At 37.7% G+C, this 25,933-nt stretch overlaps 1 protein-coding gene across 2 annotated transcripts in view; it reads left to right on the forward strand.

Moving 5' to 3' along the window:
* Positions 1–25,933, forward strand: part of LOC124160960 (G-protein coupled receptor GRL101-like) — a 111,921-nt gene that overhangs the window by 64,903 nt on the left and 21,085 nt on the right. For both annotated transcript variants that reach the window (XM_046537098.1, XM_046537105.1), the window contains exons 4-11: positions 684–806; positions 1,699–1,797; positions 9,246–9,446; positions 13,356–13,580; positions 17,777–17,926; positions 19,669–19,803; positions 20,426–20,542; positions 23,581–23,712. In XM_046537098.1, the coding sequence (XP_046393054.1) occupies positions 684–806; positions 1,699–1,797; positions 9,246–9,446; positions 13,356–13,580; positions 17,777–17,926; positions 19,669–19,803; positions 20,426–20,542; positions 23,581–23,712 (1,182 nt within the window). The remainder of the gene's footprint in view (positions 1–683; positions 807–1,698; positions 1,798–9,245; positions 9,447–13,355; positions 13,581–17,776; positions 17,927–19,668; positions 19,804–20,425; positions 20,543–23,580; positions 23,713–25,933) is intronic.

The raw sequence follows: 25,933 nt of genomic DNA on the forward strand, positions 1-25,933 counted from the left end.
ACGACGAATTTTTCGATTTTTCCATAATCTTACATTCTAATTCTGATTTTACAAGGAGAAAAAAGCTATTAGTTCTTTCATTTCAGTTACGAATAGATTTTATTAAGTTAGGAAGTACGAATTAGTAAAGACTTTATAAACTTTCCTAAATACGTTACTTCAACAATAGTAGGGGTAAAATTTCTTAAGTGGCAATACCTTTCATTACTGAATGCATTCTGATGATTTTTTTTCTGATGATTCCGAACAACAGAATGCATTTTTATCCTTTGAAAATATCTAGCTACAATATATTTCTCACTTTTCTACCTCAACATTGAACTTCACGGATATTAACTGATTTCCTGAGAAAATAAAAAAAATATTTTTAAAATAATCATTGAGTAATATTTCTATTTTTGACTTTTTATAACCATACGGTTCTCTTCAAATTAAGTTAAGCAAAATTTAAGTGATAAAATTGATGCATACAGATAGGTGAATATGTTTATGCAAGAATATATGAAGGATTTTTACATAAGTTTGGAACCCTAGTAAAAATATTACTCTATGTCAACTGTGAATGTGAATGAGTTCAACAATTGTGGGCCTATAATGTTTATGAATGATATTTAATGCTTATTAGCATGGATAACTTAAGCCTTCGATGGATATAATTTATTTTTTTCGTGCATATCACACAGCATTCCGCAGTTGCTGGGAATCCGAGTTCCGCTGTGATAACGGTGAATGCATCCGTCCTGGATACATTTGCGACAAGGTAAAGGACTGCAAAGATGGATCGGATGAACTTCTTTGTGCACCTGGTGAGTTAAAGCTGTTTACTTTGAATTAAGCTATTTTCTTTAACCTACTCCTGGAAGAAAGTCATTGTTAATCTATTTCAAAAGGAGTATAATATATATTTAAAGAGACCTTTTACGTATTTTTTCATCAGCATTGTTAGATTCGTGGGCATTTCTCTCCAATTTTAATGCGTTAAATTACAGAATAAAAATTACTAACTCATGGTAACAAAAATATTCATGTAATTGAATGTTGAAAAACATCTAAATTTAGGCATAAACTATGCGCAGTCATAAGTCGTAGGTCATCAGTAAGGAATTAAAATTCAAATACAAGAATGTGTTGAACTTTGATGTCACAACTATATATTACAGATATTACATGTCTCATATAGTGTATAACCCTTCATGAAATTGTTACGATATAATATTTTCATGTTATCTAGAAATTTGATTGCTTTCTTTTATTACGTAAGCACTAACTTCTTCGTCTTTCCCAACTAATCGTATTACGAACCAACTTTTATTTGCTTAATTAAAACTCCTAAGTTTTGTTTTCCACTTCTAAAAGCAACTAAAGCTCCTCTCTGTCGCTTTTCAGTGCCTATTCTAATTAGTACAGTTATTTTCAGCGAGCTTTGTGCTCAGAAAACAATAATAAAATTGTGCAAAACTGAGTGAAAGTTTGAAGATTTTAGAGTAAATGTACAAAAACAGGAATATACATGGACATCTATTTATGAAAAAGAAACCTTTTTCGTTGGAGATTTCATAATACAATTGAATCAATAGTTTCAATGGTTAACATATTCATAAAAATTCATGTCATAAAAGAAGAAAAAAAATTGCTCAATTTTTATAAGGCAATTTTTCCAGGCACAATATTCATACTGGTAATTGTTTTTGCCCACAGAGGACTTCGTGATTTGTGGCGACGGAACGAAAGTGCATCGTCACTACTGGTGCGACGGCTGGCCCGAGTGCACCTGGGATTTCAAAGATGAGCTCAACTGTAAGTCTTAATGTCTCGGTGACCTGAAATATCTGGGTCTCGAAGCAATAAGGCAACAATAGGGTGGTTTCCTATTATTTTAATTTCCTAAATCGAAATATTATTACTCCTGGAGTACGTAGTTCACGCATTTAGATTTTTAAATGACGATATCTATTTTTCGCGATTAAATGATAAGTGAAAAATTTCAAGCGCGCGAAAACGCGACGGCTAAGTATGAATGCTGGGAAAAGCCCGTGTGACGTCATTCTGGTTCGGGTTGCAGCCGTATGAGGCCACCTTGGTGCGAGGCTATGAGGGCCGCTACGATGCAGGCTACTAGCAGGTAGCAGAGTACCCTGTTAGCAGGTAGCACTTGGCTTAAATAAGGATTATTAATACCCTATTAAAAGAAGGAAACTTTCCGACCATAGGTAATTTTAATAGGTGATTATTTTGAGATGTTTCCCTGAGCTCTGTGCCTCACGTATGCATTGGTAATCTCAGACGATGTAAAACTCCTAACCACTCGTTTAGCATCTGGGCCCCTGTGGCGTCACGTGGAGTGGCATCGCATGGGCGCCAATCTGGCCTTTTTCAAATGAGGATAAAGTTGACCATTAGCATTCGTCTAAACTGGGATTTCTAAAACCAAATAATTTGTATGTTATGAATACACAAATGGTGGGTAACGAATCGTAATCAATGCCTTTCGATTTCTTTGATGAAGGAAACTACCCTATTACATAATAGTATCATGTGATGAAGTTAAGCCAAAATGCATATGCATATTTTAACCAGAATTCGTTTATTTTATTCTTTACAACATTTTGTCGCATACCCTTTATCCATCAGTTGATTAGTAACTCTTTATGAATCGATTGGATTATATGAATTTGTTTTATGAGAACTTTGAACCTGTACATGAAAAATAGGATTCTAAGAGAACATTCAGCGAGCCCTGAGTAAACATCGAGCAATAACAAAAACTGAGTTAGGAGAAAGGAAAATCTGCAATATTAAAATGGTACATCCATTGCTTGGCTGATGCCACAGTTTGGAAACTTGAACGACTTTTTAAGTGACTATGATATTTTTCAAGGGTGCAAACTTTTTTTAGTGAGTATAGCAAGTAACTTATTGGAATTACGGCCTAACTAACCGGCCGATCCAGGTTCATATCACACACGCCTTATGTGATATAAGTATCCATGGAAAAATACTGGCGCCAATATCACAAGTTTTTTGATGAGGATATTACTCTGGCACCACCAACGTTACAATCTCCATGAGTCATTACACGCAATTCCAAACAATAAGCCCAGAATTATGAAAGGAGTGGATTTCTCAGGTAAAAATCTAAACAGTGAGACGTCATTAGCTGGGTTTTATGTCGGAACCAATTGCCCCAATGTTAAAGAATGCTAAGTCGCATATTCGTTTACGTAAAGCATCGAAGACTCACGCCCACACCAAAATTATACCTTAAAATGGGAATAATGTAAACATGATGCTAAAAATATTCCAGAGCTCCAATAAAGCTTTGAAATTTTCCAAATATAAGCATTTTAATACCCTTTATTCCCTAATTACATGCAAGGCAATGATACTCGAGCTCGACTATTTTGGATTATTAAGCGCCAAAAACACTTTATGAAAGATTCGAGCTTAAACGTTCAACAGTAGAATTTGCGATCGATCCTTCCGGAGGTGCAAGACTTCCCTCAGCTTGAGGATTTTTGAACCCCTAAGTTCTGTGGGCGTTAGAGTCCCCAAAAAAGTGAAAAATGCACCAAAATTAATCTCGCTGAAGCAGTCAAAGGAACGGGTGTAAAGTGGCAATCAGATCCGACAAAATGCTCATTAAATTTTAAAGCTGTGACACTTACCCGCGGGAGAGCTCAAGTGATCTTCAGACAGAAAACACAGGGCGGCGTGGGCGTCGATTCTCACCAGTTCAGACGCTGTGAACACAACCTTTTCACACCCGTCCCCTCGAACCCTTATTTCCTCGTCCCCTTTATTTCCTCGCTACCCACGCAGTGACTGAAAAAGACAGACGGTCGCCAGCGGAAAAGTTTCGCAATCCGAGGGACGGACATTTATTATTTTTGTCTCCGTTTTCATTTATTGAATCTACCACGTGTACCGACTCGTGAGGAAGTCACTCCTACGTTGATCGCAAAATGGGAAGAAGAAATGTTAACTGAATCAAACTTAAAAAGTGGTGGTTTTTTTTTAAGGGATATTATTTTACATGTACAATGACCTAATGCCATGCTGTCGAGAAGTTGAAGTATGGCATGTATTTTGCTCAGCTAATTTTTTTAACTAACCAATATTTATCTGTGTTTTAAATTTATTTAAACATCGCATCTGCGACTGCATTAGTAATTTTGGAGCTCTACCAAGTAAATTTCAATAAATTTAGAGCTTAGTTACAAGCCACTTCGCCGTAGGTTATCCGTCAACGAAACCTAGTTGTAATTAAAGTGTATCGTCATTATGATTATCGTCATACCCTGAATTACTATTAAACTTTAAGTAGTCGTGTGAAATAAATGTAAATTACCGGGTTACATTGGCCCAATATTAAAACCTTTAAAGTAACAATGGTTACATGATTGGATATAAATCTGGGTTTTAGTAACAAGAAACTAAAACTCTTTAAAGAATATTTTACTGCTTTTCCATAAGATTCAGTGGCCTGTACAGATAATTAATTTGTAAGCAGTGGATAATTTTCTGGCCTGTACAGAATTTGCAAGTGCTGCCTTCGTATATCAAATTTATATATGCTATCACCACTCGCGACGGGTCGCAAAGCTGTATTTTTCCCGACGCATATACTAGCGTCGAGTCAAAACACTAAATTACGATTCATAATGTATGTATCCGGACACAAAAATGACATGGCAAGTAAGAGGAGAGTACGTAATGACATTAGATGGGACGCAAATGCTAAAATACTTAACTAAATTTAATTTTTATTCAGCAAAAAACCTCTCGGGTCCTGTATACCCGAATCGACTGCATTAAGGGTCTACAGTTCGTCCATTCACCGGAATAAAAGGGCACCTCAAATCAGTTTCACCGATCATTGCTGGTAATTTTACTAATTTAGTGAGGTTTCAACGACATCAAACGTCACTTTCAAAAATTATAGCCTGTCATTTTCGGACGCAGGAGCAGTCAAAATTAAGGAAGGTGAGAAACGGATTCGGGAAACAAGATTTTCGGAGAATGGAAGGGGTGGACAGAAATGTGAGGGCGAATGATTGATGCAAACAGCCACCCAAATGATTCCCCATGGGAGGAAATGGAATGAATGACAACTGGAAATAGCGTCGCTTACATTTATATTCGTGCTCCACTTAAAGCCACGATGGGCATAAAAGAAAATTGTCGTTGCCACTCAACAACGTTATTTACGTCATACGAGGGTTGTTCAATAAGTAAAAAAGTATTTGAAAAATTATATTGGGTCAATTTTTTATGTTTTTCATTTTTTATCTCTTTGCAGATCAATAAAATTTTGTAAGCATTTTTCCAAGCATTTTAAGCCGCCAAACAAAATCTGTATCACTTCATGAGGATTCATGTTGAAAGAATAAACGGAAAACCTGTAAAAGAAATTTTTCTGAATGAAAATGCATTAATTACTCAATATTAACGTGCATATATAAATAACGGAGTTATATTGAAATTCTGCCCATGAAATTGAAATTCGGTCGATCCCAACCTGCCATCCCAGAGAAGTTTGAGTGTCGAACAAAAATTAACTGTATTTGTGAGAAACGTAACAGGATTCCCACTTAAGAAGTTATATATTTGCAGTTTATCTATCCACAAAAATCTAGCCTTAAAAAAATCGTACCATAGGTCATAATGAGAAGTCAAATATTAAAGATAGACTTGCAAGAGGTAGATTCTCTTTAATTAGGGACAATTTAAACTTCATCATTGTGTGAAAGGAGTTTCCTGAAACTTAGGTACAAGATAATCCAAGTAGCTCTGACGATATTGATAAGCAGTGTAAGTCATTTTATTTCTTGACGAAGACATATCGACCACAAATACGTAATCTAAACGCAAACTAAATATTAGATAAGAAATATTAACTTATCAGTCTTTCCAAAAAAACAATACGTTCTGGACTTCAACTCATTGTCAGATGAAAATAATTCTTGTTTACAAATGCTCGGTAGGACTTCTTTCTTTAGGATCTTTATCTTTCAACCAAAAAATTGGTACTCGTCATTATTGTAAAATTTTAACATAGTTCAGTAATATGATTAATAATTTTAATTATGAGCAGTAGAGTGCCAAGGGAGCTTCATGGCTCACGCACTTCCATGCTTTGGTAACTTTTTCCATATTCTTTATCCGCGCTGGGCTATCCATTTCGATCTGGAATTTTTCCGCCGGCTACCCACAGTATTAAGTTATATTAATTTATTCACAGTAATTTTTGTTTTTTGTTTCCGTAGCAATTGTTTAGCTTCATCCTAAAGTACCGAGCACAAAATGTTTCCTCCTTTCAAAATTTCTCTCATAATTTATCGCTTCTGTCAAACCTAGAAATATAGGAAGGTTTTAAGATGGAGTTTTCCATGTTTCACTCGAATACACTTATTCTTAATTGCTAATGTAATCTAATACTTTACCACCTCGAATACTGTAACGCTTCTTCGAGCAAGTGAACTAACCCGGGGCCATCTTCCGGGTAAGACGGCAAGTACGGTGACTGACTTGGCAAGTGAATGGATGAGATATCGTGAGACATGTCTCTGAAAAAGACAGTCGAAACTTTAATAGTATCATAACAATACAAATAAAAATTATAAATAAACATTCCGTAAATTACACAAAAATACGATTTTGCATCACTGCCAAGTTATGCCACAAAATATTCCTCTTTAAATGCATTCAAAATCTCAAGGTTAATCACACAAATCGTAAATTAAACTTTGGAAAAAAAAATAAAAAAACTGGTTCACTTAAAATGTTTTTCGTGTAAACACCAGCCTACGCCACGATTTGAAGCGAAATTACTTTCCTTTTATTTTTATTACCAATTTGTTTATAGTACCTATTCGATAAATATTGATGTTCATAAAATATTACACTCGGTGAATAAGAAATATGAAATTAATATAATACTGTGAAAACTAGGTGAACGTACAAGCTCTTGATTAGAAACACTTATCCTGGCCTTAAAATATTTAATTTTTATGTCTCCTGAAAACCTTAATCATCTCGTATACCACCTTACACTAAAAAGAAGCGAAGGGGATAATATTTTGGTACTAATTATACGAGTAGACATAATTCGAGAAGCAAAGAAAAACCATTTCATTATAATTCCCTTCATTTAAATATCAAATTAACTGTAATTCAAAAAGTAAACTTTTCTCCGTTCAAAAATACCCTGAATGATCGCTACGTTTCTTATGGGGACATACATCGGTTGAAATGAATCGATCCCGTTTTCCAAGGTTCTTTGGGAATGCATTCCCTTGCCACCCTTTGAATGCCCACGCGCTGCACTGGAAGCTCAAGAACATTTCGAAAAGCGATGGCTAATTTACCTCTACAAAGAGCCCTACTTAGTCGTTTCTCAAAAACATTGCGTTCATTTTATTAGGCAATTGATGAAAATTAAATTGCTAGTTCATGTTATTTTCAATAAATCATGCAATCTTTTTTCGTAAACGCGTTGGAATATTATACAAGGAAAACAAACCATTAAAAATAATTCAAAAATAAAATATGGTATATCTAAACACGCTCCTGTTCCACTCAAATGTCCCTATGTTTTCGTTTTCTCCATTATTTTGGGCGCTAATAATGAAATTTATTGTTAAATCGAATTACAAAAAATTTGCATCGGCTAGCCTGTTTTTATCGGCTAGCCGATGCCAATTTTTCGTATTTCAGAATTAGGAAAAAATATCCTCACAGCCGCGGCTGTGAGGATTTTGAAGAGAGGAAAACTTTTGCTACAAAACTCGATTCGTAACATTCAAAAATTTTTAGCGTCAATATATGAGCATTTCGTTTCATCGCATATGGTCTTCAAAAGGTAACAGTTGTAATGTACGGTTGTAATTCTTCATCTTAAACCAAGTGATGTTTGCAAGCATATAGCATAAAAAAGTTATGTCTATTTGGTCTTGCTATATCATAGTATTCATTGTTGTGGCCCAGGGAGAAGGCTCGTAATCTTTCAACGGAATTTTCGTAACATAGGTACCTATCGGTAACTGCGGAGTTCGCTAAGGAATCTTTTTTAGACTTTGAGTCTTTTTGGGCTCTTGAATCTGCTTCCGATCATAAATATTCTTCTACTCCAAAATTGTATTTTTATATGTGTGTGTTTTTTTATTGTGTAACTTTCTCCTTCCCATTTCCCTCCTAATTCCTCACCAATTCCTTCCTCTTGTTCATCGGTTAACCTCTGTTTAACTATCTCTATCTTTTGTTTTTCTCCGGATTCTTGCTCAAATTCTTCATTTGGTCTCGCTAAATCAGAATATTAAGCCCATCAAAGTTTTATGTGGTCCTTACGGCCATGGAAGCAGGTTCGTAAGCTGTTATTAGCATTTTCCGTGATGTACTCCTCCATGTAGAAGAATTCGGAGCAACTTTCTATTACTGATGTAAAATTTACTATCAAGTTCGAAAGCTTTTCTTTTGAAGTCTATATTCTGTCCAACAGGGGTATTAAATCCATTAGGGCACCAATAAGGTATAAAGAAGGATGAAAGTGTTCACTTTAAGGGCAAGTAATAATATTGACGTCCAGATATTTTTAAGTTCACTATCAAAACGTCAATTATAGTCAGTGCTGTAGTTGGGACAAAAATTTAGGCGGTACTCACCGAAATTTGCCAACAGCTGAACGTGTATTATACATCCGGCCGCGATTGAAATGTCAAACAACAGCTCTTATATTAGTTCCTAGTTGTGCCACGAGATAACTCTGAACAAGTAAATAATCATTTTCGATTTTTCTTTCTGAAATCTATTGGACAATTTACAGTAGGGGTATTTTTTAGATTTAAAAAGGTAGTTTAACCGGCATAGGCGGATCCAGGGGGGGGGGGCACGGGGGCACGGGCCCCCCCCCCCCCCCAGACCCTCAGAAATATGCAAGATTTTTAATACGGTCCCATTATCATTGCGTTTGTTTTGTATTACGAGGTATCCTTGTGCCCCACCCAGAACAAAATCCTGGATACGGCCTTGCTTGTGCCCCTACCAGAAAAAAATCCTGGATCCGCCCCTGTTAACCGGTACGCTTACTGCGAGTTTTGATTTTAGGGGGTACGCCGTACCGGCGCGTACCGGCCCAACTACAGCACTGATCATAGATCTAGTTCGGTCCGAGAAAAAAAGTGACAATAGAGACACCCAATTGGACTCTTCTGCGATATTCATTATTATTCCGTTGCATCTCTGAACAGGCAACAAGTCGTGCGACGGCCCCGATGACTTCCTCTGTCCATCCGGCCGCTGCATCCGTAAGGCGAACAAGTGTGACTCGCAGTGCGACTGCGGCTGGCAGGGGGCGCCACCAGGGATGCAATGGAGCCACGAGCCGGGAGGCGCCCCTGCCACCTGCGCCGACGAAATGGACTGCGGCGAGTACTACGATGACGCTAAAGGTATGAATTTTATCACTTTCGTTACTGTTTACGTGATTAAAACATATGCTAACATCTTAAAATGTTCAAGTTTTTTTCAGGATAAATTCTTGTCCAGATTTGATATTGTCTCAAATATCATTGCTCTCTCTCTCTCTCTCTCTCTGCTCTTCTGCGCTCTCAAATATTCCCTAAGGATGATCAGCAAGTCGCGGATCGAAACGTCGGGAGACATGGACGACATCAACCGGTGGAAAACCCGAGAAACTTTTCTGCAACTGATACACCGGGAAAACCTAAGATCATAAAATTATCGTGTTTAAAATGACGCAGCGATTACGCCCGACAGATATGATCGCGTATTTTTTCGCGACGTATTACTTGCTTATGACTTGAGCTAATATCTTGAAATTTTCGGAGTATAGACAGTCGGGTGTTGTCAAAATATGCTTGTAAAATCTTAAATCTTCTCTGCATCTATGAATATACTGAGGTAAAACTTTAAAATTTAAGATGTAAGCAAATAATCTATTCTACACACCCCAAAAGTTTTAGGACGATAGGTGAAGTTTTATATGAGGCAATATATGGCACCAAAAAACCTGTTAAGCGCGAGTGATCCCTCCTTTTATGATGCAAGCAAATACTAACAAGGCTATACTCTTAATACCTTTACACCTACAAGATGAAGGCGTAGGTTTTAAACAAAACGTCGGAAAGTGAGACCTGAGGATTAGGAGTGAAAAGTGATGTCAGGCGATGACAGGTGACACGTACTTTGCCAAATACGCGCAACTATCACTATCATTGATTTCGTCACGGCTTAATCTCCGGACGCATTACATGTTTAAAACATACACCCTAAATTGAATTAAACGACGAATTACGTTGTGAATGCAAACAGGATATGGATGTCGTGCCGTATGGAAGATTTTAAAGGTATAAAGAGCGGCGGACGCTTTTAATAACACTAATTCTACTTGAAGAATTGCTGAGTAGCGTCTTTGAAAAATACTAAACTTATTTTTTGAAAAGTGTTGCTTTTAATTATCTGATAATCAATTTTCGAATACTGACTAAGGAATTGATACGTCAGTCCCTGAAAATATGTTTCAAATAATTCATTTTCATTACGACTAAAACCAATTTCAAAAAAGAATATTTTATTGGGGCTTAGTATAATCTTCTTAATGCATAAAATATCCTTAGCAACACAGAAGGGAAAACACAACTTGAATCATATTATTCAGACCGCAAAAAGAACTCGAGTCCAACGATTAACTCCGCTGCGGTTTGCGGCCGATGGCCATTCTCGAACCCAGCCTTCAGTCACAACCCTTGGAATTTCGTTTTCGGAATCAGATATATCCTCTATATAGGGATGGACTCGCTACTTTTCATTTAATGTGCTCAGCCCCCACCCCCATCTTATATCCCCGTATTTCCTGTAAAAGCATCCCGTTTTTTCTTCCCGTCCATTTCTATGGCGTGCTGCAAGAGCAGCAGGATTATCAATGTGCTTAATTCCCTCTAGACCCCCAGGCTTCAGGCTCAGTTTTGTGTCCTCTCCTCTCTCTCACGACTCCCGACCCATCCCATTCCCTTTCTTAAGGTAAGGGTCGCGGGTGAGGCAGAGGACGAGATTATTCGACCTCGGAGCGAATGTAAGCAAGATCGATATTTAGCCAATGCGCCTGTGGCCAAGATTGAAATGGCAAAATCCTTGGTGACGTGACGGGTCTGATTTACTGACTGAGACGGTATCGTTTCCTTTCATGCTCTTTATTACAAATAGATTTCGACTTTAACGCTAAAGAAGTAGGAGAAGTATCAGGCTCGTAATGACATCTATTTATAAGTGTATTATTTGCTAAATTTTTCCGCTGCTTATATAGTAATACTGCCGTTACGGTTTCAATGCCGCCTCAGCTTTTGGTTACTTGCAGCCATGTTCAACGTTCTTGTTCATATTTACTCTGAGAATTTTACTAGCTCATAAGTACAAGCAGGTACTCGAAAACAGGTATTCGAACACCAGATTGTATTCAATGATACAGTTAGGTACTCAAGTTATCAAACAGGAACTCGAGTAAAAGATAGTCAAGTACACATGAATTCATTCGTGTATACTTGACTATCTTTGCCCGTAAGGATAAATGGGAATAGCGGCGGTATTCAGCATTGACGGAGGGAAAAAACCGCGGTAAATTCGTCGAGATAATCGTGTGCTCATTGAGGTGAGGTTTGACCTAACAGCTTCAAATACCTCCCTGGGTACTAGAATAACTATTCTCCTCTGGTATTCAATCCTAAGATTGGTTTGCAGCAGCTTGAATGGCTGGTACTCTCCATTCTTCTTGTCTCTCCACTTCACTCTTCATTTCCTCGTAGCTTTTGCATCCAACATCCTTCATTATGTAGTCTATAAATTGGAGCCGTGATCGTCCTCTGGGCCTTTTTCTATCAATATGTCCTCCAAGGATAGTCAATAGGATCCCCCCATGCCTCATTATAAGCCACATATGTTATAATCTTCTATTTACGACCGATTTCAACATGCTTCTTTTCTCTTTCATTTCATTTAATATTTCTTCATCATAAATTCGGTCTGTCCACTTCAGCGATTCTGACTTACAAAAAATATTGGGGAGCCCCAAACCGGGGATCTCGCTCTGGAAAATTTTATAAGTTGTGAGTTTTAAGCTTTTTAAGCATTTTAGAAGAGTCATATGATCAACATTAGAACCCTGGTAACTCGAATATCGATATCTGGACACTGGGGAAAATCGACAAGCCTGACACATTTTTTCCTCACACCCACAATGAATTTCTGAGTAGATAGTTCCAACAATTTCCACCAAATGACTTATACCTAGTCGTTTTATGAAGCTTCTACATTGTGCATAGAAAGTAACATCCTGCTCCAACTTGCAACCCCGAATTTTACAATCCCCGCCGCCGGCGGAGAGTACCTACGGCGACGGGGCAAGCGTGTGGATGCGATATGGCCACATTCATTTTTATATCTAGATAATAGATATAAAAGTGCTAGAAAATAGTCACCAGAAAATAAAATTAATAAATAAAGCTACGAATGACACTTATTATGTAATCGCGGGGGACTGCGAGAGATATACTTAAAAACTTCTCTCTTTGAGTGCACCCCATAAACTACTGCGGAGAATGGACAGATATCATGCACATTACGTAGGGAAACGTACTTCTTTTGTTGGCAAACAAGCTCTCTATCTAGGCACAAGCCGCCTATGTTCCATAGCCTCCACTCCCTAAACCCTCATACCTATAATGTCCTGCCGACAAGGGTCTTTGTATGGCACTGCGGTACCCCCGAGTGGTTTGTTGCCGATATTTTTGCAGAGAGTTTCTCTTTCTTCTAGCCAAATTCACTTGCACATTTGGCTTATGGTGTGATTTCGAACGGTTCTTTTTCTCATGGCCCTGCTTCTCTTCTTGAAAATTGAGTGTTTCGATTTTTTTCGAGTTGGTTAGTTTCATACATCCAACTGTAATAGCATCTATTTTGGTGGATGTATCTGTGATATATCCATACTAACTATATTGTAAGTTGTTGAGGTATTTTCTTTTATTATTTTTTGCTTAACTTCTTCTCGATTTTTTTGTTGAAAATACAATGTTCTACACAAATTTTCGATAGTACCAGTAAGTTAACTGTAAGTTGTCAAGGTATTTTCTCTTATTATTTTTGCTGAACTTCTTTTTGATCTTATTGTTGAAAAATATATTGTTCTTCAAGAAATTTCGATAGTACTAGTAAGTTAACTGTTTTAACCATTCACATTTCCTGATTCGAACTCCAACTTTACAATTTTTTTTCGCTTATATTTGACGGCCACTACTATTGCCACAGAGCACGTATGTTCAAATGCAACTACTGCGTTCTGATTGCAGGGGTTCGCGTGTGCCGCCAGGGCAAGACGCTGAGCTGCATGGTGCCGGTGGCGGGGGGCATGGATATGGAGGAGGGTCTGAGCGACGAGGAGCGGGAGGCGGAGGAGGTGGCGGCGGAGGCGATGGCGGCCGTGGGCAGGGAGCGGTGCATCCGACCCCAGTTCATCTGCGACACCGTCAACGACTGCCAGAACGGACACTCACTCTCCGACGAATTCGGATGCCGTTGAGTACCCCATTCAACCACCCACCACTCACTCCTCACGGGGATCTCACGCTCCATTGGTCTTCTTTTGGGAGAAAAGGCTTGGTTACGTACGAGTTAATGTGTGAATGCATCACGAATACTACAGAAGAGGACCCTCAAGTGTGCCTCCAAATGTAGTATTACCCACTGCGCCTTTAAATTAGTTCACAAAAGTCGTCACTCGCGTCGTTGACAAAGTGTTCTGAGTTCCTCGGTGAAATAAGGTATAATTAGAAGGTTGTTGACCGAAATGTATATACATTATGATGTGATCTATCAAATGTATAACTTTGCGATGCTATTCCTAGCAATGGAAACAATTAACAACAATTCGATAATTCAAAACAATAGAAAAAAAGTGGATCGCCCCGTGCCGCGGACATTTTTGAAAACCGATTGAAATGCGACCGAGGTGGCGAGGGAAACCAGCCTTGTATGAGATGGAATTGGGCCTCCTCTATGCAGTCCCCCTATAATGTATGACCGATTTTAGTTCACCAGAACGGTACATGTACGAATGCATGAAACAAATTATTACAAGTTCTATTTTCTGTTCATGCGTTCGCACTAGTTAGGTGCATTTTCGTGTTCATTCACGCGTTCATATATTTAAGCATTAACTCGTACGTGTTAATGTATCGTGTAACCATGCTATATACTAAGTTAACTCCACTGATACTAACAAGTTAAGTAATAGTAACTTAATCCTCTTGATGATGACATGGGAGTGATGAAACCGGTGGGGTTTATACCGAATAACTGTGTGGATTAGACAATGTTATCGATACATTTATTTAGCCATGATCAAATTCCAAAAAGTTTACTAAATCGATTTCTTCAATATGATCTCAATTCATATAGTGATTAATTATTTCTTGGAGTAGGTATACTTGGAGAAGGTCACTGACCTATACTACAAGAAATAATTAATTACTTTAACAAGTTAACTCGCAAACAATGGAAGACAGACGGATTAGTCGCTTAAAACTTATGTCATTGTTTTGAAAGTCTTAGACTATTCATATCAATTAGAACCTGTTTAAGTTTTCTTTTGTCTAAAATTTGTAAATTTAGCGTTGGTATTTTCTTAGAAGTGATTTCTTTATGTTTAATATACAGCAGAATGTTCACTATGGTCTACACAGCTTTCCTTCGGCCTGAAAAGTTTGACATAATACCAAACAAAGAGACTTGATTTAGAGAGTTTATCACAGATCTGTTTCCATTTGAGACTAGTTTCAACTTCCTTCAAGAGGTCTCTGAGACTCGAGTCTCGGAGATTTATCCCAACAATGTGTCCACAGAAGGAAAATTACTGAAAATTTCCGCTAGTATTCTGAGATCGAAATTGTTTCGAATTCTGTGGCATGCATAATGGAGTAACACATGCGAATGCTCCTTTATGCCGTAAGCCAGAAATTTGCTTCGGAGGGAGAGATGATAGGGTGGTGTGCGGATTTCCTGCACTGGTGATTTGTTGTTGATTCGAACGCTTTGGTAAACCATAAATTTCCATGAATAAAGCATAAATTTAGTTAGTATAATGATGAAATTTATTGTTATCGATGGTTTGTCACCGAGGCGAAAGTATTAATTAAGGCTTAGTTTCTACCGGAAATCCACCTGATTTTCGTAAAATTTTCAAATTTTGGGCTAAAATTATCAAATATTCTACGCAATTTCGTGGCTGATTAGGCGAAATTTTACTGTATTGAAAAACCTAGTGAGAGAGGAAAATTTGCACTGGGCTAGTAGCCTTCTCAGCAGATGCATCGCGGGCAATCGCTATGAGTGAAAGTTAATTTTTGAATTCATGAAAGCGAGAATGAACGCGATAATGAGTCGTGTAACCACCCCACTTGTGCGGATGCATGAACAGAAAAGAGAGCATGTTCTTATTTTGTTCGTGCATTCGTGTACTTTCCGCTATGTTAAAAATCGTTCACGTCAGGGTGCTGACGTGAACTCTTTCAAGACAATGGTTGTGTAACGTGGCCTATACCCTCGTCCACAAATCACCATGCACCTAATTTTACTCAATTATGCAATCAGGAGTCGGCGACCCCCGGCTTGCGAAATTGTTTCACTCGAATCAAGCATAAAAAAGCTGTCAATGGCAATACATTCACAGAGGACTTCGTACCCTGTCACGCGCACTGATATGAATTTCAAAAAATATTCGTTAGATTTTACTTGGATTCAAACCCTGATCTCCAAACTAACAGTCACCGGTCAGGTGTACCAGCCAATGCCTAAAAAGATGAGGACTTGGTCGAGTAAATATATATCTACCACCAGTTATTAGATCCGAGGGCAAATTCCAGTTCAGCCAAATGGTTTACGTTACAGTGAATTTCATCTTGAGTATCTTTATCATCCTTGCTATCTCTATTTCATAATTTTTATGCCTATCTATGCAGTGAGTGTATTCAGAGTTTTTGCCGCTAAAATTCTGTGCAATGACTACGTTTTTATAAATATCATATCCTGATAATACAAATGTGTCGCCCCATCCCACGGAGCCATGCGAATGGTAACTTGCATCCTACGTGCTGCCAACTTATACTCTAAGCTAAGAAACTAAAAATATACCTAGTTATGGGATAATGCATCATAGTGCACTGTGAGAGCAATTTTCTGCGCGGTTCTCGCGTTATGACTTGTTGGGGTAAACATGTTTGTTAAAGTATATTACTTCCTTAAATGTTCTAGCGAAGAGGATAATGCCAGCTAATTATGCCATAATTCACTTCGATTGACCTAATATTGCAATTAAATGCTGGGCAACCTCACTTGAAGATAACAGTATGGAAACTAGAAACTCCTCTCATTGTTCTTCTGCCTAAGACTTCTGATACCTTTGGAAATGCAGGTGGCGGATTATATTACTTTACTGCTTTGTATTCATCCCAGTAACAACCACGACAATATATTTTTACTAAGCATCTCAGGAATTGTTCTTTTTGATTCTTCAGGTGAAACTTGGAAAGCCGTTAAAATAATCTAAAAATTTTCTTGTGAGCATTTTTTTAAGTTTTATTTCATTCCAGTCTTTTTCGTGATCGCATGCATCGGGGAATTTTTACAGTAAACTTGGTAGACAAAGAAAAATTTGAAGAAGAGAAATAACTACGAAGAAAATTTTGAGCCGCAGAATGAGAGAAAGAAAATGAGATTATTTGCTGTTCTTCATGACTTCTCTTCAAACTCGCACTAAATATTAAGTTATGCCCAATGAAACATAGTCTGAACAACATAAATAGATACGTATTACTGAAAAAACTTCGCGTGATCAGTGCTCAGACAAATTAATTTATGCAAAAGTTCAACTAAACACTGACCCATAGAAATAGAGCCTTCCCCTTTTTCGGTAACGGCACGGAAACAAGAGCAGAAGGCAACATTGTCATCAAAACTTTAGTATACCTACATGTGAAATGGAAAAAAAAAGTAAATAAGGTACTGAAGAATAAATTTTATTAGGATCCTGATAATTCTTCTTTTCCCTAAATACTAAATTTATTGGAAATAATTTTTCTAACTAAAATATTAAACATGATAACAAACGCTATCGTCTTAGTAAGCCAATCAGATTCATCGTGTAATCCCCGATTTTGCCATTTCAACCTTCCCCATGGGCAGCGCCGGAAAAAGCTATTCCATACATGTTCACTATGAGATTTAACAACCGATATTAAAGGAGAGGATTCTCCAATCACCCTCTAAACGTGTTGACGTCCACTGCGCATTTGGATGAGTTTACAAGAGTGGCGTGACAGAGTGAGTTGAACCCCACGGAGAAATAAACTGTAATTAAGACAGTTAAGTGAAATTTATATTCGTGTTCATGCAATCAATCATTATCATAACCATTTGACGTTATTTCTAGCGATTGTGAACATTATATAGTAAATATTAAGGATAAATGGATCGCCGTCACTTCATCGTCGGTCTCGTACATTTTTCAATACCGAGTAAAATGCGCCCCCATGTTAAAACACGAATGAAGTATCTACAGGAAGGAGGGGCCTCCTCCAAGTAGTTCCCTTGGGTCTTACCTTGAATTGAGCCAGATTGGGCATTCTTGTTCCCTAGTCCAACAAATAGGCTAGTGGCCGATTAGGTTCCACTTACTACTCCACGACCTTGATGGCTTTTTTCTTCCCCACCGCAGCGTACTGGAACCACTCTGACTGGCTGCTGATGGGCGTGGATCCCGGCGTGGAGTTCTTCACGTGCAGCGACAACCGCTCCCTGCCCATGGGCCTCCGCTGCGACCTCAAGTGGGACTGCGTCGGCGGCGAAGACGAGGACGACTGCCCAGGTGAGTGCACTGCTCGAGGCCGATGAAGGCGAAACGCATTGCGAAAAGGAATGCATCGAAAAGTGAAGAGCGAAAGCCCCGCGTTGCTCGTGGGATCAAGCATGCGCAAAGGTATTTAGCGAATATGCAGACGTTTTTCGACACCAACCTATGGGAATGTGTATATACTGTACAATCTCTGAAATCCGGCCTTGCGGTAATCCGAAAAGTCCAGTAATCCGGCGGGCGGGGCTGGCGACCTCCCTACGGATAATATTATTTCGTCAGTTTTAAATATAAATTTTCCAATGCATAGAAAGTATTTGTGTTATTATTATGCATGTATGTGTTCGACAGTTCATAATTTGCAAGAAGTTTTGGTAAGGTGGCCCACTGAATCGGGAAAAGAAACGTTCTTTACAGAGTCACAGTGGTGTTCAGGGTTTATCCTGCATTTATCGTTACTATTAATTTTGTATCTGCCTTTACTAATACGCTAAGTAATAGGGAGTCCAATAACCCGGCTTTTTCGATAATCCGGCTATTTCAAGGCTGCTTATGTGTGCTTAGATTACTGTGAGCGCCTTGCCACATAGAACCCACTTCCGACCACTGACTGACTGATTCATACAAATTTTTGGGGTAAACGAGACGAGGTACGACAAAAATTCTAAGAATAGACCGCCTCTAAAATCGTCTGATACCCGAGTAAAAAGTGTCTAAATACTATAGTTCTCATCTGAGGCAGTGCTGCTACCTGCCTCTGCACGCCTCTACTCTTTGGGGGGATTTGGACATCAAAATATTGAGTTCTCAAAAATGTCATTTTTCGAATATATACCACGTGATACGTCGAGAAACCAATTTTCAGACCGTTTGGAGCGCTCTTAATTTTTGTCAAATCGTGCAATTTTACTATTTCTATAATTATTTTTTCCAACAATATTTAAAACAACGTAGGAAGATACGGTGTTGCGTCATAAGGTTCAACAAAAACTGTAAGAACTAGCAGTGGCCTAAAACGGCCACAGGCCTTTTCGAGGAGGCTGTGGGGGCTGAGCCAAAACGAAAGGGAGTTCGTCAAAAAATGTCCCTAAATTTGACGGAAAGTTAGGGAAAAAACACCACACATGTTTTGCGGGAATAAAGTGCCGACCGGAACAAAAACTGTACAGAAAACGGAAAGGAAGATTGTTCAAATATTATGAAATATTATTAAATAACAATCAATGGCCATCAAACTTTCATTCAGAGTATGGTACTGGTTGAAACCATCGCTTTGAAATTTTCTCAGTGGTGAAGTTAGTTTTTATGAATGAGACTGACACACTGACATTTAGTGTCATGAAAATTATGTACGCAGAAGGTTTCCGCTTTTAAATGGGTTCGACTTACAATAGATTCAGCTTTGAGCTTATTTTCCGGGAGCTATTTCAAATTTTACCGACTCTGTTTCCACAAGCGAACTTTATAATTTCCCAATCGAAGAAATAAAATAAATCGATGTCTTTCATTTTTAATTCACTAAATTTAGAATCAACCACACTCTTAATAAAAATTAATGCGTTAAAATTATCCTAAAACTTAGATTCAATTCCGAAAATAGGCGGAGAAAAAATGAACAAAATGCCATGCTTTTTTTTAATAAAAAGCGAATTTCATGCACATTGCATGTCAACATTTTGGGCACTATTGTTGCAACTATGAAAGCTGTACAAAGATTCAGAAATGAGGCGAATTTTGATGGACTCTTATTTTTTCAGAGCCAATGCCGTGTCGACCTCCCAGAACGCGAGATAAGGACACGTTCCAATGCGCAAATGGGCAGTGCATTTCGGCCAAGTATCGCTGCGACCTGCAGTTCCAGTGCTGGGACAAAAGCGACGAGATCGGATGCGGTAAGCTATGGATATAAATTATTGTTAGAAATACCTGCGTGACAGGAAAAGGAATATTTAAGTCGACTATAATATTCAATGCATTAGCACTTTGTCACAATGTACTTATGTCTTCCTTCAGATAAAGTGAAATGGATCATTATCCATGATAATTCTGTGTTGTTCTATTCATAAAATTTGACTGTTTTTCCTTCTTTGTGTCTGGAAATTTCACTAATCATCATTATAGAATCATTTTCTAAAACTCTTTATTTTCCAACTCTTCCTGAAACATAAGGCGAAGGAAATTTTATGAAATAAAGAGGGCATGATTTACTTCTAATTTTTATTAAAAGCATCAAAAAAGTTAATAAACCGTTAGAACACTGAAATCCTTCTCTTTATAACATCATTCACTACAACCAAGGTTTTATATACATATTTAATTTTCGAATTATCATCAATTCATCGTTTCAACAAATCCAACAAATGTCATGAATTCAACGTTTCTAAATACTTAGCAATGCTTTCTTTGTTCCATAATTTTTCGTGTATTTACATGTTGGGGATTGCACTAAATATTTATACACATTTGATTCATTTCATCAGCTTATTGTTTACTGTTATATCTCATGAATTTCAGAGGATTATCCATGCCCGAGAAACTTTCGCAAATGTCTCAATGGCCAATGTGTCAGGGAAGACTTTTGGTGCGATTACCACGTGGATTGTGCTGATGCTTCGGACGAAACAGATTGTGGTAAATATTAAATTTATATCTTCTCCATGGAAAAACTTATCAGTCCAGAAAAGTTACCAAAAAGGGCCTTCAGAGAAAAGTTTTTGTATAATTCTGATTTTTATGTCCTATAGAGAGGTACTTTGGGCTGCTGAATCCGAATGAAGTTTGTGTACAAAAGTTCGTGGCATAACATACAAAAAGACCTAAAATTGTTACTTTTTAGCTTATTGTTTACAACTCGGACTATATCAACTTTTAAGTAATAAAATTTGTTCAAAATGACATCACATAAAATTGCCTACAACTACTACGTCTTATGAAAAAATTTCCAGGACGTAAGTCCGCCTTGTCCCTTCTAAAGGAGGCAAAAACCGTTAACAAGTACTGAAAGAATTAACACATTCTTTACTTTTATCATAACGTAGGCGACATTATCCTATTATAACATCTTGGAGTTACGGCTATCTTCAGAACAGCTTCTTTTTTACTCTTTCGAAACTTAGAACAATAAAATTTGAGTGAGCCCTTCGAAATGTGTCAAAACAATCATGTTTTTCTCAAGAATTTTTGCTAATTTTCCGAACTATATCCAGAGGCTTTTCACGAAATAATTATCACGTTCCCTCGATTGCAGAAGTTTTATTGCCCTCTTTAGCAGATAAGTCAATTCTTTATTAATTTCTGTCTGCCGACTCAAACGTGACGTTGTATCTACCTATGTATTTATTTTCCATACTTATATGATGCAGTATGCATCACGAATCGAAAGAAATGCAGCATAATTTTCTTCTAGAGTAACGTATTTTCATTTGCAATGCGAATTCGGCTGAGACTTATTTTTATGCAGCATGTAGCATGCTGATGAATTTATTTGGATTTAAAAATGATTGGCATTCCTCTCCAAAATCACATGTCAATCCGATAAGAATATATTTCTGTTTATTTTCTTGAACAAGACTTTAACGTCCATTCAGAATTATGTTATGCATAAACTATTATATTCGCTTTGATTATATCTTATTAAATGAAATTTCATCACTAATCTTAATAAAAGAAAACTTGAGGAACCAAAGTTGGAGCGCTCAAATAGTTAAGGTATCTACACAGATTTGGGCTAGAGAGATTTCAGGACGGGACGAATAAATCCGTGGCTTGAAAATTAACACTCAAAAGCCACTTGCTCTAATAATATTAACGGTGACTCTCTTGGTCCTTTTATCAGAACAGGTATATTAGATACAGCGAATTTGGGTTTTAACTATCGGAATTTCTTTCTGACGTAATAATTGACCGGAGCCATCAGTAATGACTAATCTTTAGCGCTGGGAAGAGGAAGTTCGTGGGGGATGAGGAATTTTAACCCCCCTGAATCATGGAAAATTTTAGGAAATAACACAGCTATTGTTCTTGCCATCTGAAATATTTTTGCAAAGAAATTATTGCTTTATTTGAAATGGTATTTACGGACCAAACAAGCAGCGAGTGACTATGCTTCAATCGGTTATATGAATCGATACAGTGAGGAAGCGATACGTTTTCCAAGAAGGTTATATTTATGCTCCAGCATTGTAGAGAATAGTATGCAGGCCGAAAATAAGTCATTCCACACCCCTAAATTATACTTACGATCACATGACGCTTGGGCATACGATTTGCCATAGCGTTCGCCAACAGAGGGATAAATTCGAAAAATAGAATAGCTAAGGTGGTATGTAGGTACTAAGCTTCAGGCATGCTATGCTATCTTGGTAATTGATAATTGGCCGAACTCTTTTTTGAAGCCCTTTTGACAGTTTCCGTAAGTCGTTATAACATTATGATGAAAGAGAAATATGCCATGCCACCAACCTATGACCTAATGTTCCCAATCCAAGCCCCAGGCTATTTCACCGGCACCAGTGATAAGAATAACAATTTAATAAAATGATAAAAGGAGAGCCAAATGACAACAAAATGGAAATATTTTGGTTAACAAGTAATTTTGTGAAATTGATAGAGTTCAGGGTACACATTATTGAATAGGTAGCTTTTTGAACAAGCAACAGATGGACATGATTGTATAATAAAAGAATTAGGTCTAATTTCTTGATACCTACCGCAGGAAATAATAACTATCCTCATGAAGTATGTACGTTTTGTGCTGGAAAACTATACTGCTAAATGATGGGATCGTTTATAAAGGTTCTGAAATTTTTTAGGGCACTTATCACTCCCGCTCATCCGGTGTTATTTTCGTGACGATTTACTAGTTTAAAACTTGAGCTAACGTTTTTTAATCTTACGGCATAAAGAACACCCTTTAAAATATTTTTCTACATCTTATTATGTCTCCATGCTTCTAGGTTTCACCGCGTGGAATTTCTTTGCGACGACAGTTTCTCCGGTATTCCAACCGGCGTCTTCAGGTCGACCGGTTGGAATACTGGAGAAACTGTCGTCGCAAAGAAAATCCACGCGGTTAAACCCAGAAGCGTGGAGACATCATCTAGACAACGCCGCGGAAAACTACGCATCAATTTTTCTACATCTTAATTTCAAATATCTTCTACGTGGCTTCTCGAAGTTAGCATTTTTATATCTAATTCTCGGACAAATGTAGACAAATTTCTACTATCTATACCCTAAAATTTTCAAGATGAAAGCGCAAGTGTTGAAATAGCAATGCGTCACGAAAAAAATAAGGAGAGTCGAGCAGCAATGATGCGTCTTCTCAAGAGAACTAAAGATATGCGGACGACAGCTTCGTTCGAACATGTTGATGACCGAAAATATATACATTGTCGTAAAGTAAACGCTTCTAGCGATGACACAGATAAATAAACAACTAGGTTTTCTAACATAGAAACAAAAATAAAGGAACACTTGGAAAAACTTTTCCAGACGTTTCAGGAGGATTGCAAACTATTCTCAATGAGAGACAATGGATTATTAAAATAGCTCGATCGAAAGAATAGATATGATTCTTACATGATAAGAATACATATACTTACATGTGCGATCATGACAAAGTCAGGGCTCCGATTCTCTGCTCAATAGCAGAACACAACATTTTCCAGGATGGCCCAAGGAATGCAGAGACGATGAATTCCGCTGCCGAAGTGGACAATGCGTCCCAATGTCATCGCGCTGCTACATGTCCGGACAGCAGAGGTTCGGATGCGCCGACCGATCACACCTCGTCGGATGCGGTAAGTACGAACTATGGTCGCTTACTCGGCCTTATACTCTCAAATATGAAAACAACATAGCTTCCTATTTGTAACCTCGTTAGCACCAATTGAGCGGTTTCCTAGGATAAAAGCTCTCTCATATACAGGACATTTCAGGATGAATGTGCAATATTTCAGGAGGTGGTAGGAGACATAGGCGGATTAAGGGGGGGCACGTGCCCTTCCCCTAAATCGGGGGCCGTGCCCCCCCAGACGCTCAAAAAATAGACAAGATTTTTAATGCTGTTTTCATTACCCTGGTTTTGTTTTATGTACTACGGAGCCTCAATCGTTTAATTTCAAATCAATAACTTTCATGTTAAAATGAAGAGGATATTTCGATCCGTAATGGGGAACATGCACAATTTTTTATAACCAGATGAATCGGAAGACCACTATCTAAAATGGATTTGGTAAAAATTTCACAGGTGGCCTGCGGTTTTTTACTGAGATATCACTCTTTAAAAATAATTCTTTCTCGGCAGCCTGAAAACACTGCGTCATGGCGCAATGGACGCGTGACGTCACAGAACGATATCGCTAGAGACTATTGTTTATATTTTGACAAGAAAGTAAGTGGATGCTAATGATGGAATGGCATTTAGAGTAAATTATTGCTTTTGTTTCTTAATTAGTGATTTTCACTAATCTTAATTGATTATTTCATTCAAGCATAACAAGCATAATGGATGTAAACGAGAAAAAAGAGGGAAAGGTTTACAAATCTTGTGTCGTGCCCTGTTGCTCAAATACCTCAAATTCCACGCCGAATAAGGTTTTCATATATGTCCCGAAAGATTCGAAGAAGAGATTAAAATGGTTGAGAGCCTGCAGAAGAGACGTAAATTCTATCTCGAAATTATCAACAGCTTTCTGTTGTGAGGATCATTTCAACGTACGTGCCAGTAAGGTTGCAAATCTTATTTTTGTGAGTTAAAAAGATTGAATTGAGCCAAAGGATGTTATTGCCACGTAATATAAATTGAAAAGTTACAAACAATCACATCAAAGGGAAAACTTAATTATGAACGGAAAAAATGTTATTATATTTCAAGAAAAGTATTATTATAAGATTTTTCTACCGTGTTGATGGAGACTTTCGCGGGGTGCTGCAGCATGCGCAGCAAGGTTTTCGGGTTGACCTTGCTGCGCATTTTTCTACCGGTTTAAGTACGTGTGCATGGAGCTTTGATACTTCCATTTTTCAATTCATATATATAGATAATTGAGCACGGGTTCCAGTAGGCAATGAAGCTGACAAACTATGTGAACTTGAAGCTGATTCAGAGGATGACCGGGAGAGTAGTTCAGGTATTTCCTCTCAAGGGACATCAAGTGATGGGGTTCAAGTACGCACTAAATTCAGGAGCAAACAAACGCAAATAAAGACATGTGTTTCTGATAGGGCGACATCACAAAAAAAAATATGTAAATACCCAGACATCCCCCATTCAAAGTTTGAAGACAAGGAAAGTCAGTGAAACTTGTGAGGAGTCGAGCTCTGAGGAGGATATGAGTGAAGAAGATGAGTACAGTTTTTCTGATAATTCATCTAATGACTCAGAAGCTGAATTTCTTAATGAAAATGACTCAGTTGAAAGAAAGCAAGTAGCAATTGCACGAATAAATTTAATTAATAGAAACCCTAAGCTATACATGGGTGTACCTGAAAACTGTAGCTTCATTCTGGGCACTCTTCAGAGAAACACAAATTTAAATATCTCCATGATCATGCTAACTCTAAAAAAGATTAGACTTAATGAATGCTTTACTAGTCTCTCTGATGACTTTAGCATATCATTCAGCACAGCTAGTAGGGTGTTTCATGATGCTGTTCCAAAAATATCCCAATGTATGAAACAGCTCATTATATGGCCAGCCAAGAAAAAGATATTAGAGTTACTGCCCATACCATTTCGATCAAGGTATAGCCATGTACAATCAATTATTGATTGCTTAGAAGTAAAGATAGAATAACCATCGGACCCTGTAAAACAAGCTCTAACATGGTCGGAATACAAGTCTGCAAATACTCTGAAGTACTTGGTGTCTAGCACACCTGATGGATTAATAAATTACATATCTAAGGGCTTTGGTGGTCGGATATCTGATTCACTGCTTGTAGAACAATGTGATTACTTTAAATACTTGCCTTCTCATTGTGCTGTGATGGCTGATCGGGGTTTCAAACACATTGATA

This window comes from Ischnura elegans, chromosome 1 (genome assembly GCF_921293095.1).
Source record: "Ischnura elegans chromosome 1, ioIscEleg1.1, whole genome shotgun sequence".
NCBI lineage: Eukaryota > Metazoa > Arthropoda > Insecta > Odonata > Coenagrionidae > Ischnura > Ischnura elegans.